We start from the raw sequence: 13,844 nt of genomic DNA, 5'->3' as shown, positions 1-13,844 counted from the left end.
AACTTACTTCCAAGGGGGGTGGAATTCACAATCAACACGACCGTCCTAAGAGTTCTTCTATACATCAAAACTTTGATCATTTACCCACAATTCGTGGGTGTAATTAGTTAAATATCCAATTATTGTATATGCTAGCTAACTCCTTCCTGTGCCTTATTAATCCCTTTCGCCTCCCGCTGCATTTTCTTTCTGTTCATAAATAATTACCATTATAATAATAACTACTGGAAAATTTATAAATTTGAAGTTAGTCGAAAGATATATATATATATATATAAAAGAAAATGTTTATACCAATGAAATTTCATCTTTAAACACCTGTCCTGTCCATAACCTAGCTTGGCCTCTAACTTCACGATTCTATTGCCATTGTATTGAATCAATTGCAAATAACAAAATTCCCCATGCATACAACATACATATGAAAGTTTCATCGATGTCAATTGTTTTTAGTATCAGAGAAAACAAATCAATCAAATCAATCAAATCAATTATTTTTTATATGCAGACATGTCATATTGATTTAAAATTGAAAATAATTATTTATACTAATTTACATAACAAGTGATTTTTATATTGTCACACTGAAAATTAGTCGTTAAAATTATTTGCTATTATACGAATAAATGTTATTTTTATCGAAATCTATACATCGATCCCATAGATATAAGACAAAAATTCCTTTCATCGTTCACCGTGTGTAAGCGCCCGAGTAGTGCCGTATGTATATAGTCCCTAATATGTTATTATCCAGAGAGACAAACTCTTTCCCCTTTCCTTTTTTTACTAACATTACTTTGTTAAAAAATTGAAAAGTCTTTAAATACGGTTTGAAATATAAAAATTCTAATAAAATATGCAATCTTTCAAAAAATCAACCTTCACTTAATGAATAATCATAAGCGCGTTAATTCCATATATTTCATCCACTTGTTTTGCACGATTTATACATGAACACCCTATTTGTCTTAAATTGAATGAATTTTTTTTTCTTTTACACTCCAGAGAGGGTGCATTGCATTGCATAATTTTTCAAATTGCACAAGGAATGAATACGAGACAGTGCGAGTGACTAATCCAAAAATAAAGTGATTTCGTAATTTTAGGTAAGCAAATTGCAGCCAAGACCGAAATTCACTTGTGTACACATAAATCTCAGTGAATAATAAAAAGGGTTAAGATTTTTCACTATGAAATCTCTGAAATTTGTGAAATTGTCATCGGGGTATCAAATGCCAACAATGGGCCTTGGCACTTGGCAGGTAATATCAGATAATTACATCACCAATTGAATCATTATAGTAATTGAAATAATATTAAAAATAGAGAAAAAAATCCAAACAAATTGTTGACAATTGTTGACAATTCTAGGCAAAACCTGAAGAAATAGAAATAGCTGTTGCAACTGCACTCGACAATGGCTATCGGCATATTGATACTGCATTCAATTATAATAATGAAGATGCTATTGGGAAGAGTTTAAAGACATGGTTGAATAATGGGGGAAATAGAGAAGAGTTGTTCATTACAACGAAGGTGATGGCAGCCTTGTTAATTGCTTGTTAATGCCTTGTTAATTTTTAATCCAAGAGTTTGTAATAATTTTTCAGTTACCCCATTATGGTAACAGAGCATCAGACGTTGAAAAGTATTTGAATTGGTCATTGGAAAAATTGAAATTGGACTACGTCGATATGTATTTGATTCATATGCCCTTTGCCTTCATCAGTGATGATAGCAGATGCGCACCTCGACTTAACGAAGATGGTTCATATAAACTTGATTTTGAGAGCAATCCTGTTTCTGTTTGGAAGGTAATATATAATCATGAAAAAATTTTACATCCTCTTTTTGGACTTTAGGACTTTTCCTTTATTCATTCAAGGAAATGGAAGGACAAGTTAAGACAGGCAAAGTTCGATCTATTGGACTCAGTAATTTTAATGAAAAGCAAATTGATGAAATATGGAATAATTCCGAGATAAAACCGAGCAATCTCCAAGTAATACCTATATTTATGTTTTAATTGTATTAGATAAATGGTCATTTTATTGACAAGTGGCGATAATAATTTTTCCTTTTATGAATGCAAAGGTGGAACTACATGCATACCATCAACAGAAATCTCTAAGAAAATTCTGCGCTAGTCACAATATTGTGGTAACGGCATACAGTCCTTTAGCATCTCCAGGTGCGAAACACCATTTTCAAACAAAATACAATTATAATACCAAGAGATTTCCGGATCTTCTGGGACACCCGATTGTTGACAGAATCGCCAAAGCCCATAATAAAACAACTGCCCAAGTTTTACTAAGGCAGCTGGTGCAAGAGAATATTGTTGTTATTCCCAAGAGTGCCTCGCCCCAAAGAATTGCACTTAACAATAATATATATGATTTTCAATTAAGTTCAGATGAATTGGCAGAATTAGACGAGCTAGATCGTGGTGCTGAGGGGCGAATTTTTACCTTTTTGTTTTTTAAAGGGTAAATAAGAAATATTTATTCTATTGTGATATGAGAATTGGGAGAGATTTTTTAATAATTGTCATTCTCTTTGTGTTTAGTGTGGAGAGGCACCCGTTATATCCATTCAGAGATGAATTAATTTGATTGGTAGAAAAATATTTATTGACAAATGAAATGAAAAAATGAATGAAAATAAAAAAATACGATACAGCTACAGAGATAATTGGAAATTCAAGTACTTGATATATAGATAGGTTATGAGAATGATGTAGCATTTGATTAATTGGCGAACAACATGTGTTGAATAAAATAATTAACGATTAAAAGAAAAATAAAGGAACACTCATCTTTCAAGTAAGCCTGTAGAGCATTTTTCTTTGCATCCGGTGTTGCAGCTCACCTCGACGAATCATAGTATAAATAACTTTGCAGATTGATCTCTCTGGATATTTTTGTTTGATAAAATCATTGACAATGTTTTGTTCTGCAACTTGAGTACCTACAGCAAATCTACGTTTCAATTGTCTTTCAATTTGTGCAAGAATCTCGTGATCCTCTTCAGAGGTGAATCCCTCCGCTCCTGCAAGAGATCCAGTCATGGCAGCATCAAGTGTAGATACTTGAAAGAGCCTGAGGGCTTCATCAACATGTACTTGAGTGGCGAAAGGCTCCAAATGCATTTTAGCTAGTGCTTCAGATATCCTAATAACGGCCTCTAATTGTCTTACGGTTATAGGAATAGACATTCTCTTCTCCGAATCCTTTTCATGTACTTGAGTACCAGCACGCATTATAACATAACGATTTTTCAATTTTTCTCCGGCTTCTTTATCCAATCTTGGACCACATCGAGTTCTACAGTAGTGAATATATTTTTTCAGAAGATTCAATGATAATTCCCCCTCGGATAATTGTTCAGTGAGTTGTCCAGCATTAGCGTGTAATCCCATAACATGCTTAGCCAACGTAACATCTCGATTTTGCTCGTGTTCATCTTTAACGATAAAAATCATGTCAAAACGAGAAAGAATAGTTGGCATAAAATCGATATTTTCATCTCCCTTAATGTCATCCCATCGTCCAAATATGGAATTGGCAGCGGCCAATACTGAACATCTGGTATTCAATGTTGTGGTAATACCAGCTTTAGCAATGGATATTGTCTGTTGCTCCATGGCTTCGTGAATTGCCACTCTGTCATCTTCTTTCATTTTATCAAATTCATCGATGCAAACAATTCCACCATCAGCTAGCACCATTGCTCCACCCTCCATTACGAAATTACGACTGATTGGATCACGCATTACAGAAGCTGTTAAACCAGCAGCTGAACTTCCTTTTCCAGATGTATAAATTCCAATGGGTGCTACTCGCTCAACAAATTTAAGAAGTTGAGACTTTGCCGTTCCTGGATCACCAAGAAGGAGAACATTAATATCACCTCTTCTACATAAACCATCGGGCATTCTTTTACGCGAGCCTCCAAATAATAAACAAGCAATGGCTTTCTTTATATCTAGAGCACCAAAAATACTTGGAGCAATGCTTCTCGCTATTTTATCATAAACATCTGGTTGTGCAGCTAAACGCCTCAAGGCATCCTCATCCTCTTTAGTCAATGGTGGATGTGTACTGCCACTGCCACTGCCACTGCCACTATCACTACCATCATCTCCATCGACAGAAATACCAATTACCCTGATGTAGGGGGCCCGTACTCCAACTAATGCCTTATCTTTGCCCCCCCGTCTTGCTGAGCCAGATACTTTTTTTATCGAATAAATACCGAGAATGAGCACTCGATTTCCTGGTACAACACGATCGCACAAATAACGATCACAGTACAATTGCAAGTGTCTTGGCATTTCACCCTGAGGAATTTCATCTGGGAGTTCCTGAAGTTTGAGAACTTGAAAGTCTACACACTCACACTGATCTGGCATCACAAAGAAAGGATCTAGAGGACATTTGGGTCGTCCAGCTTGCTCCCTACAAATTTTTCATTTTTTCACATAATCACGGCAAATTAATTTATTGAATTTATTATTGATTATTGATTTACAATAACTTACGTTGAGCATTGTCGAGGTAAAGCGTACCCCTCTAATCCTGGCTTAATTGGAATGTTGTTTTGAATAGTTCGACATGACCTGCATTGAATGGCGATTTTTGTTGCCTTTGATCTGATTCCTGAAGCAGCAACTATTATTCCTGGAATCTTGACAAGCTTCGAGACAATATCGGGCTACCATATGGATGGGAAAAGAAAAAGAAATAAATAATTATTCATAATGGTCCTTGAATTTGAAAAAAAAATTGAAAAATTTTATTGTATATACCTTGAGACAGCGGAGCGCTGATGCATGTCCATCTGATGACACAAGAATTTGAATGTCCTCTATTTTTTCCTCACCACTAGGTCTTGGGGCGGTCAATTCATCAGCAACATCTTTAGCAGCATCTTCAAATACTGGCAAATACTCGGTCGGTTGTTTATGAATTTTCTCCGCCAAACTCTCATCAAAAGCGGCTAAATCCTCAAGATTTATCGCCAACCAATACTGACCGAGATTGTAATTACGTTTGAGGGTATCTCGATACTTGTAGTTGAAATTACCCTCGTGAAACTGCCTAATAAATTCTTTATACTTTTTCTTGAATGATTGGAGTTTCAATTGATCCTCTCGGGTTTCATCTGTCGAGAAATTATCCGAGAAAAAAATCTGGGGCTGATCAAAGTCATTCATGATTGTTTATTCACACTTAAAAGTCAAATTAGATGTAATAACGGACAGTCTAACCGCAACAGCGAGACACGCGTTAATAATAAGGCCGACTGGTCACTGGACGCGAACCAAAGGACTGAACGCATCCAGCCGAATTTTGGCGGGAATTACTGTTAGTTACCGAGTCGGGCTGACGGGCAGACACCCCCATTGCCTGCGCTCCACCTGACGGGAGCGAAATAATGAGATTTTATGTTAACATAAAACGCGCAGAATTCCTCCCCAGCAGTAGTGATTCACATGCATACACTATGTTTGTATAGTGTAGACAGTCGAAAAAAAAACATTATAAATGCCATAATGACAATAATGACATGAAAAATATACATAATATAACTGAGTGCGGTATTCACAAGAATTTTCCACTTCATCTGTGTTTAGCGAGTGTTAAAAGGTAATAGCTATTATAAATATGTCATTTTCCTTACTGGTTATGGTTATAACCTATATTTTTACTAAACTAATGCAATGTGATGTTCCAGCCAGTTCCAGCTAGCTACATACATACATACATACATACATATAATTATTTGTTTGATTAATTGAGTGGAGGTGTCATGGCAAATGAAGAGCGTCTCCGTTCTCTCCTAGCTGACCTGGGAAAAGCGACCCTTCGAGGTGTTAAAAAATGTCCAAAATGTGGCACCTACAATGGTTCACGTGGACTTTGTTGTAAAAATAAATATTGCGATGCAGTATTTAAAGAGCCTGGTGAAAAAAGAAAATTATCAACGGAAGCATGTAAACTTATAACTGGATCAGCGGTTCAGGTTTTTTCAGTACGAGTGCGCGACAAAGGTCCTGATGATAGAGGTTTTGTCCAACTGCCCATTATTAATGCTACAGCGGCCAATGAGATGAACACTCTTATTTGTCAAAGCACCGCCCTATGCTTCGCCGATAGCTGCGAAAGGAGTTTTGACACTAGTGTTTTGAAATGCCATGAAAAAAATTCATCCAATAGCAGTGTTCCCACTTGTCAGCATATTCAAGCAGCTCTCAGATGTTATGCTGAGGCTCAACCTCTCACACTGAGAAATTCAGTTCTATCATCGCTAAATGTTAATAATGAGATGAAACAGGAAATTTGGCTACTAGCCACTGAAACCTCCGGGCCTCTAGTCCAGCGTGTCTCAAAAACAATTATGGCCGTCAAATGTAAAGCATCACCTAAACATCCCCTTGGTTATTTACATTTTTCATTTTATACCATCAAATTTAGGGAGAAAATAGAGCACAGATACTTTTGCACATGCACCGGTTTAAAGGTAAAAGGATCATCGTTATCATCAATCACCTATTCTATCATGATAAATTTTCCATTTATTTTTTGGCTTTCTCCTTGTTTTTCCAGGCAGCCCCCAAAGTAATAGAGGCAAAGGGGGAGGGGGATTTGCCTGGACAGGCACGACGCTGTGCTCATTTTTACGCCTGTATTTGTGCCTTTGCGAGCGATCCAAAATTATCAGATGAATTTAGGTATTACATTAATCTAGATCAGATGGAATTGAGATCAGAGAAGAGTCTCAGTGTACCTTTTCAACCGTCCGAAACAGATAAAATCATTGGAATGGGTAAAATTTTTCACATAGGTCTCAACAAAAAAAATATTCAATTTTATATGATTGTTTATAGGTAATAAATTTAATTACAGATATAGAGGGTCTGAGTGATGATACCCACTTTCTTATATTCCGCGATGATACTTTGACAGTGCAGAATTTAGATGGAAGTAGATTGGACATTGACTCGATAAATCTTGATGCAACAATTCTGCCCAATAATATTGTCGATGGAATTGATGTGGATTGCGCGCCGGCATTTCTCAACACTGGAAACAGCATAATTACCCATGTTGATGATAATGAAATTATTGATCAGAGTAGAATAATTAATATTAGCTCGGTGAAAAATCTCCAAGATGGATCGACAAAATACAATGAATCAAGTAATAGGGATTATCTGGAAGATAACCAAACATTTAAACTGTGGAACGCTGGATCAATTGGTATATTAGATAAACAAGGAAATTTCAATGAGAAAAATGTAAAATTATTGAATAGTGAAAGTACAATGCTTGACAGCAGTGTCCAAATAATTAACAATACCGCTATTATGAATTATGAATCTGGAGTGGCTATGACAATGCAAATGATGAACACTATTCAACCTTCTTCCACTAAGAGAAAGCGAGATGAAATATTATTGCCTAATAATTTGAGTATCAACAATTTGAATTCAATTGAAACAAGAAAAGGCAAGACAAAAACAACAATTATTAAAAAATATCAAAATTCGGGCGACAATTTGGATGAGAGCAACGCCAATTTGTCATTTATCAAGTGGTTAGGATCAATAACTGAAAGAATCAATCAAACAATGCATTTTCAATTTGATGGAAAACCCGAACCACTTGTCTTCCATGTACCACAGATATTTTTCGACTGTCTTCGAGAACGAATATCATGTGGAGGTAAGAAGAAACGACTACCAAACTCTACTACGGCGTTTATTAGAAAAGACGGTGTACCCCTGGGAACTTTCACCAAATACACATGGCAAATTACCAATATTCTTCACATCAAGAGTATTTTTGATACACCGATGATACCCCTAGAAATAACCCGCAGTTTCTTACAAAATTCTGATGGTACATATGAATTATATAAGCGAGAGGAATCAGATATTGATCGATACAAGAAAAGTGGAAACAATGCCCTTATCAAACCACTTGAGTTGAAAACCTATTTGAAAGTTGGTCAGTACTTTGAATTATTAATTTATTCAAAAAATAAATCAAAACTAAAACTATTCTATCATTTCATTTACAGGAAATACTTGTCCAAATCAACTAGAACCCACACCTTTTTTGATTGAATGGATACCCGATATTCTTCCGATTTCAAAAATTGGAGAACTTAGGTTGAGATTTGAATTCGGTCATGTGAAAAGTGAAGCATCCCAAAAATTTAGAAAAGTAGCTCTAGCTAAGAACTACTCATAAATTTATTCTTCAAATGAGAAAAAATTAAATTTAACAATTGTGATATATTTACAAACTGATAATCGAGCCTTCAAAAAATTTCATGAAACCGTCAATTTGTCATTTATCATTGTCCATAGGCGGTCGTAAGTTTTTTTTTTTTTTTTTTTTTCACCATCTATTTAAGAATTGTAAATATCGCATGCAAAATTCTATACTCTAAATTGATTAAAATTTGAAAAATGATTCCCAAATGAATTATGCTCTTGTTCTTCATTCATTGTGTTATCCTTTAGTAAAAGAAAGCATGGACTGGCAAGTGTCACAGGCGGTGAGCCGAATTATAATTTTTATAATTATTATTCTTTATTCTTTTTGTCTTTTTGTTTAAGTTTGAAACTTCTCATAATGTAGTTTGAAGATAATTTTCCATTTCAATATTTGTAAAATGCCCAATAGAAATAGAAAATATGTGGTCAACGTGACAAACACCTTTGGCAGTATCAACAATCTCATTATTTCCTTATCAACGGTCGAAAATAAATTGCCTTTTTTTCAATGCACAAACTCGTGAATAAGTAACTTGCAATGAGTTTTCTTGCGAGTGCCAGTGTTTATATTTACGCTGAATAGTTACAACAATTTGAAATAAAGTAAAAAACACGAGTTTTTTAAAATAGATTATTATGTTGACGACAAGAATATATCGATTTTTAGTAATTGTTTCTTCGGTTTTGATTGGAGGACTTGGACAGCAACTGAGACTGGTCAATATCGTGAGTAATAATCATCACTAATTACTAAAATTATGATTAATTTCGTTTATTATTTAAACTGAGATAATGACATATTTTTTGGAGAGCATTACCCTGCCAGCTTTCCTGTGATATCTCGAGATTGAACGAAAAAATCGATATTTTTGTAATGACCTTTTTTGTAAATCTCATCTTTCTCGTTAGAAAAGGTAATATAAAGAATATCGCTATCCCTCTGCGATAGCGAATAATAATAATAACAATAACATAATCTGACATAAAAAACTGGCATTGAAAATTTTCACTTATTGTAGTTGAGCATTTCTCATCCCCAGGTGTTTCGTCATGGAGATAGAGCACCTCTAACAGCCGACGGAGAGACTTTCCCCACGAGTCCATATCTGACATCTAATTTTCCACCGTACGGTCCATCCCAGCTGACGAATGTAAATATGTATATGTAATAATGTAAATACCAAAAGCTTCCGTTGTCAATTATTTTTCAAATAAATTTTTCTCCCAGAAAGGGAGAAAACGCGCATACGAACTCGGCATTCACATTCGCAATCAATACGATCAATTTCTGGGAGATTTTTATTATCCCCCTCATATAATCGCTCGTAGTTCAAACACTGACAGAACTAAAATGTCTCTGCAACTGGTGATGGCTGGAATATTTCCTCCAGTAAATGATCAGAAGTGGAATCCAAAATTAAATTGGCAACCAGTTGTTGTGAATTATGAAACATCACCGGATCCACTACTGAATCCCTTCAATTGCACCAAGTAAATGACTCTCAATACCTATTTATAAATAAAAATCAATCGAATTCTTTGACTGAAAAATCTAAAATTATACCTCCAATTATGATTATCAAAATATTATTAAAATTGATTATAAAAATTACGTGATTTCTCGAGGAAATAATGATAAATAACTATAATAAATTATAATAAATAATAGGTATTCAGTATATTATTAGAATGATTACAATTGATTTCTGGAGAAAATACGAGATTTTTATATTAATTTTGAGGTATAAAGAGGAACTTGAGATGGTGGAGAACTCGTTAGACGTTCAAGAAGAGAAATTACGATACAAAGACCTTCTGAAGAATCTCACAGAGTGGACTGGCAAATCATTCACTACCGGACAAGACTATGAAAATTTATATAGCTATCTCACGGCGTTGTACTCCATGGAATTGCCCCTACCGAACTGGACCCGGGGGATTTTCCCCGAAGGGGGTGTCAAGGAGCTCGCGCTTTTGAATCTCAGGATCAAAAGTTATACTCAAAGATTGAAAACTCTCAATGGAGGTCCATAAAAAATATTTTTAATAAATTAATTTTATTCTCAAATTCTATGAAAAAATTTTAAATTCTTCATAAGAATTATTTATAAATTTTTACAACAGATTATTCTTTTATGATTTATTACAAGCGAAATAAATTGATTTGTGATATTGAATTTTTTGTGGTTGGACTTCTGGTCTCCATTTCAGGGATGATTTTGAGGAATTTCACTGGAAATATGCAGAATGCAATCGATGAAACAGAACCCAATGCTAAAATGGTGTTATTAAGTGGTCACGATGAGAATATCGCTGGTCTTCTGATAACCCTTGGGGTTTTTGAATCCGATCATCCCCAGTACAGCAGTGCAATATTTATGGAACTCCTGGAGGATGATGGAGAATATTATGTCAGGGTAAATACCTCAACGTCTATTTAATTCAACTCAATTTTAAATAATCAATAATAATCATGATGTTGGTAATCTTACGTAATTTGAATAATTAATTAACGTTTTAATAGTTTAATGAACTATTTCAGATCTCCTACTACCTGGGGATTCCCGCAGAGCGCACCAGAATAATTATTCCTGGATGCAACGAATTGTGTCCTTTCAAGAAATTCGTCCAACTCTACAGTCAATTAATTCCCTCCGAGGAAGACATGAAGTGCATCTAAAAATAATAATAAAACAATAATAAAATAATGGTATAGAAATATAATTCGATAATTATCCCAGAAGAGTTGAAATAAATAAAAAATTTTTCTTAAAGTCATGAATAACCATTGGGAAATCCCTGAATGAGAATCATAATGAGCTTTCCCGAAGAAAACGATTGAGGAACATTTAAATAAGATTCGTAGTAACAAGGGAAAAACTACGATCACATGTGATTCAATACGCACGTGACGCCAGGACTAATTCAATCCATTAGATAACAATTTCTAAAAATAGCTTATACGATTTTTCCTCTCGTCACATTTTTAAGAAAATAAACAAATAATTCCTATTCATCATAATTAAATGAAAATGAAACCTAAAAACAATAGATATCCTTGAAAAAAATACCAACTTTTCACCCTACAATCTTCAATTCGACAACAAATCATTCCCGGTATTAATTTCCATTGTAATTTTTCCTTTCCCTCATTTCCATTAGCAATTGACGCAGGAAAACCGACAGGGAAACAATTCTCACATGTTAAAACAAATCATTAACGAACATCAGTAATCACCATGAGATTTCCTTAACGGAAACAGCAAATTATTGATTCATAACGGATTCTGGGGTATATAACGCGCGTGAAAGGAGATCGTACAGTACATGATCGGCGAGTTGTGCAAGTAACTGGACATCACCATGTGGAGGATTCAACTAATTGTCCTGGTCATTGGATTGCCTGGAATTTTGCCATTGCACACTAAATTTGTGAATGTGGTGCGAAATAAAATCCTTCAATAAATTTAAATTCTCAATCTCAATCCCCGGAGCAGAATAATCTAGAATGATCGATTTCAGGTGTTTCGTCATGGGGACAGGACGACCCTGGACAACGACGACGAGCCCTTCCCCACAAGTCCCTACCTCAACTGGACATTCTATCCTTACGGTTTAGGACAATTGACCAATGTAAGCGCACAAAATAATAATTTGTCATAGCACTTGAAACTGTCAGTGAGCTTTACAAAGTATATATTGAATAAAAAAAAAAAACCCCTTATTTTTTTACATTTATAATTAACAATTAACAATTATAATGATGAAAAGAGTTGATGAGCGGATGTGAGTGAATTGATGATCTAAAAAAATGTGTCATTATCTCTGATTAATTTTCAGCAAGGTAAACGTCGTGTGTACGAGCTTGGAGTAAAAATTCGCGAGAGATACGGTGATTTTCTGGGGGACGTGTATCATCCGAGTGCTATTATCGCTCGTAGTTCTGATTATGACCGGACCAAGATGTCACTTCAACTGGTGATGGCAGGAATATTTCCACCAGCACCTGAACAGCAGTGGCATCCCGACTTCAATTGGCAGCCAGTAATCGCCAACTACGTGCCACATCCTGACACTCTGCTGAGGCCCCAGGACTGTCCAAGGTCAGTGGAGATTAGAGGCCCCTTAATAATCTCATGGGGTTAAACAATAGAATGAATTACTTCAGGTTCAAGGAAGAGCTGAACGATGCCGAAGAATCGATAGATTTCAAGAGAGAACTCATAGAATACCAAAGGCTCATGGAATTCCTCACCAAGTGGACTGGAAAATCTATTAGAAGTGCTCTCGACATGGAGGGCCTCTACAACAGCCTTAAGGCCCTCAATGCCATGGGCCTGAGACTCCCCGAATGGACGTCAGGGATATTTCCTTATGGACAGCTTCATGATGGGGCCATTCTTAATTATCGACTCATGAGCTGGAGTGAAAGACTGAAAGTGTTGAATGGAGGTGAGACAATAAATAAATAATTGGGAAATAAAGAGACTAAAATTATTTTTACAACAATGAATAATGTATTCTAGTGGTGGGAGTAAATAATTATTTATGAAATTTTTTTGAAATCGTTTCAGGAATGCTCTTGAAGAACTTCACCGACAATATGCTACGAACAGCAACAGCAAAAAAAGAATCTCCCCTGAAGATGGTGTTGCTGAGTGGTCATGAGATTAATTTGACAGCTCTCATGGAAGCCCTTGGGGTTTATTCACCCCACGTTCCAGAATACTCTAGTGCCATTTTTGTTGAATTGTTGGAGGAGCGCAAAGAATATTTCGTCAGGGTAAGAACTTGTTCATTGAATTCAATAATTTCTTCAGTTTTTTCAATTCATTCCCCCCGCCCTCCAGTTTTTTATGTCTTATAACTCCATTATTTATTTTCATATTATTAGATAATTTATTATCTCGGGGATCCCCAAGAAACTTCCCTCATAAATATTCCTAGATGTGGAAGACTGTGTCCTCTCACCAGGTTCATCCAATTATATTCTGAAGTTCTTCCTTCTGTGGATGATGTCAACTGCCTGCCATAAAGTTGAGATAAACTTGTAAATAAATTTATTTATATTGACAGTATTTGTAATAGATATTTTGAATTCAATTAGCATTAAGGAATAAATAAATTGTATTATTTATACATTTTTCTGATTATAATTGATTCCAATTGATTCCAATTTTATCCTCAATAATCCTAATTCCATTAAAAAATCCATACCTATCATTATTACAACAGTTATTAATTAATTGATTATTCATTTTAATTTAGCGCACATAATTGATCACTTTCAATGAAATAAACAAATAAAATTTCAATAAAACGATAAAATAATTATCCCAAGTCACTGATTACTCGAATAATTACGAGTAATCTATTATTCCTGACTTCCGAGTAATTTCGTTATTTTTCTCAGGTCGGAAAACACGGGTCTTTGATAATTGCATCGGTGAATACTATGATATACTGCTTGCGACGTACAATAATTACTGCAATAAAAAGTTATTGCGTCAGAGGTGAATATTAAATAAAAAATTTCATATACTCAGAGTAAAAT

The 13,844-nt window shown here is 35.0% G+C and overlaps 5 protein-coding genes and 1 long non-coding RNA gene across 8 annotated transcripts; 4 read left to right on the top strand and 2 right to left on the bottom strand.

The window, feature by feature from the left end:
• The first annotated feature begins 732 nt into the window (after positions 1–732).
• LOC105270703 (alcohol dehydrogenase [NADP(+)]-like) lies at positions 733–2,829 on the top strand. The gene is made up of 7 exons (XM_011311812.1): positions 733–828; positions 1,107–1,262; positions 1,372–1,536; positions 1,611–1,814; positions 1,886–2,002; positions 2,095–2,489; positions 2,570–2,829. Exons 2-7 carry the CDS (start codon positions 1,191–1,193, stop codon positions 2,613–2,615), a joined length of 999 nt encoding a protein of 332 aa, XP_011310114.1. The 5' UTR covers positions 733–828; positions 1,107–1,190; the 3' UTR covers positions 2,616–2,829.
• Mcm5 (Minichromosome maintenance 5) lies at positions 2,806–5,322 on the bottom strand. Its single transcript, XM_011311813.1, has 3 exons — positions 4,811–5,322; positions 4,544–4,716; positions 2,806–4,460 (listed from the first exon to the last, which is right to left on the bottom strand). Exons 1-3 carry the CDS (start codon positions 5,216–5,218, stop codon positions 2,822–2,824), a joined length of 2,220 nt encoding a protein of 739 aa, XP_011310115.1. The 5' UTR covers positions 5,219–5,322; the 3' UTR covers positions 2,806–2,821.
• Positions 5,323–5,449: 127 nt separating this feature from the next.
• On the top strand, positions 5,450–8,275 carry LOC105270701 (uncharacterized protein C2orf42). The gene is made up of 5 exons (XM_011311809.1): positions 5,450–5,651; positions 5,740–6,525; positions 6,612–6,831; positions 6,912–8,015; positions 8,089–8,275. The coding sequence occupies exons 2-5, from the start codon at positions 5,815–5,817 to the stop codon at positions 8,259–8,261; spliced, it is 2,208 nt and encodes a 735-aa protein (XP_011310111.1). The 5' UTR covers positions 5,450–5,651; positions 5,740–5,814; the 3' UTR covers positions 8,262–8,275.
• A 102-nt stretch (positions 8,276–8,377) lies between these two features.
• Positions 8,378–11,036, top strand: LOC105270699 (venom acid phosphatase Acph-1). The gene is made up of 6 exons (XM_011311808.1): positions 8,378–9,016; positions 9,331–9,441; positions 9,519–9,781; positions 10,033–10,316; positions 10,502–10,707; positions 10,833–11,036. The coding sequence occupies exons 1-6, from the start codon at positions 8,927–8,929 to the stop codon at positions 10,968–10,970; spliced, it is 1,092 nt and encodes a 363-aa protein (XP_011310110.1). The 5' UTR covers positions 8,378–8,926; the 3' UTR covers positions 10,971–11,036.
• On the bottom strand, positions 10,603–11,518 carry LOC105270700 (uncharacterized). 2 transcript variants are annotated; one of them, XR_892584.1, is made up of 3 exons: positions 11,366–11,518; positions 10,845–10,966; positions 10,603–10,677 (listed from the first exon to the last, which is right to left on the bottom strand). It is a non-coding gene; the product is annotated as an uncharacterized lncRNA (long non-coding RNA). The 2 variants fall into 2 exon arrangements; XR_892585.1 differs by lacking the exon at positions 11,366–11,518 and adding an exon at positions 11,077–11,203.
• A 109-nt stretch (positions 11,519–11,627) lies between these two features.
• LOC105270697 (venom acid phosphatase Acph-1) lies at positions 11,628–13,741 on the top strand. Of its 2 annotated transcripts, XM_011311807.1 has the most exons (7): positions 11,628–11,731; positions 11,813–11,923; positions 12,131–12,393; positions 12,459–12,742; positions 12,865–13,073; positions 13,185–13,340; positions 13,704–13,741. In XM_011311807.1, exons 1-6 carry the CDS (start codon positions 11,654–11,656, stop codon positions 13,323–13,325), a joined length of 1,086 nt encoding a protein of 361 aa, XP_011310109.1. In that variant the 5' UTR covers positions 11,628–11,653; the 3' UTR covers positions 13,326–13,340; positions 13,704–13,741. The 2 variants fall into 2 exon arrangements, with proteins under 2 accessions (XP_011310109.1, XP_011310108.1); XM_011311806.1 differs by lacking the exon at positions 13,704–13,741 and having other exon boundaries at positions 13,185–13,400.
• Positions 13,742–13,844: the final 103 nt, after the last annotated feature.

Source organism: Fopius arisanus, unplaced genomic scaffold, assembly GCF_000806365.1.
Source record: "Fopius arisanus strain USDA-PBARC FA_bdor unplaced genomic scaffold, ASM80636v1 scaffold00092, whole genome shotgun sequence".
Classification (NCBI taxonomy): Eukaryota; Metazoa; Arthropoda; class Insecta; order Hymenoptera; family Braconidae; genus Fopius; species Fopius arisanus.
This window is presented reverse-complemented; position numbering and strand designations above follow the sequence as displayed.

Excerpts from the sequence above, each read along its gene's own strand:
- Mcm5 (XM_011311813.1), bottom strand. The coding sequence starts at position 5,218 with ATGAATGACTTTGATCAGCCCCAGATTTTTTTCTCGGATAATTTCTCG. Across the intron at positions 4,717-4,810 it reads CAGCGCTCCGCTGTCTCAAG|CCCGATATTGTCTCGAAGCT; the intron begins GTATATACAATA and ends TCCATATGGTAG. Across the intron at positions 4,461-4,543 it reads TTACCTCGACAATGCTCAAC|GGAGCAAGCTGGACGACCCA; the intron begins GTAAGTTATTGT and ends AAAAATTTGTAG.
- LOC105270703 (XM_011311812.1), top strand. The coding sequence starts at position 1,191 with ATGAAATCTCTGAAATTTGTGAAATTGTCATCGGGGTATCAAATGCCA. Across the intron at positions 1,537-1,610 it reads AGTTGTTCATTACAACGAAG|TTACCCCATTATGGTAACAG; the intron begins GTGATGGCAGCC and ends ATAATTTTTCAG. Across the intron at positions 2,490-2,569 it reads ACCTTTTTGTTTTTTAAAGG|TGTGGAGAGGCACCCGTTAT; the intron begins GTAAATAAGAAA and ends CTTTGTGTTTAG.
- LOC105270701 (XM_011311809.1), top strand. The coding sequence starts at position 5,815 with ATGGCAAATGAAGAGCGTCTCCGTTCTCTCCTAGCTGACCTGGGAAAA. Across the intron at positions 6,832-6,911 it reads AGATAAAATCATTGGAATGG|ATATAGAGGGTCTGAGTGAT; the intron begins GTAAAATTTTTC and ends ATTTAATTACAG. Across the intron at positions 8,016-8,088 it reads GAAAACCTATTTGAAAGTTG|GAAATACTTGTCCAAATCAA; the intron begins GTCAGTACTTTG and ends TTTCATTTACAG.
- LOC105270699 (XM_011311808.1), top strand. The coding sequence starts at position 8,927 with ATGTTGACGACAAGAATATATCGATTTTTAGTAATTGTTTCTTCGGTT. Across the intron at positions 9,782-10,032 it reads AATCCCTTCAATTGCACCAA|GTATAAAGAGGAACTTGAGA; the intron begins GTAAATGACTCT and ends ATTAATTTTGAG. Across the intron at positions 10,317-10,501 it reads ATTGAAAACTCTCAATGGAG|GGATGATTTTGAGGAATTTC; the intron begins GTCCATAAAAAA and ends TCTCCATTTCAG.
- LOC105270697 (XM_011311807.1), top strand. The coding sequence starts at position 11,654 with ATGTGGAGGATTCAACTAATTGTCCTGGTCATTGGATTGCCTGGAATT. Across the intron at positions 12,394-12,458 it reads AGGCCCCAGGACTGTCCAAG|GTTCAAGGAAGAGCTGAACG; the intron begins GTCAGTGGAGAT and ends GAATTACTTCAG. Across the intron at positions 12,743-12,864 it reads ACTGAAAGTGTTGAATGGAG|GAATGCTCTTGAAGAACTTC; the intron begins GTGAGACAATAA and ends AAATCGTTTCAG.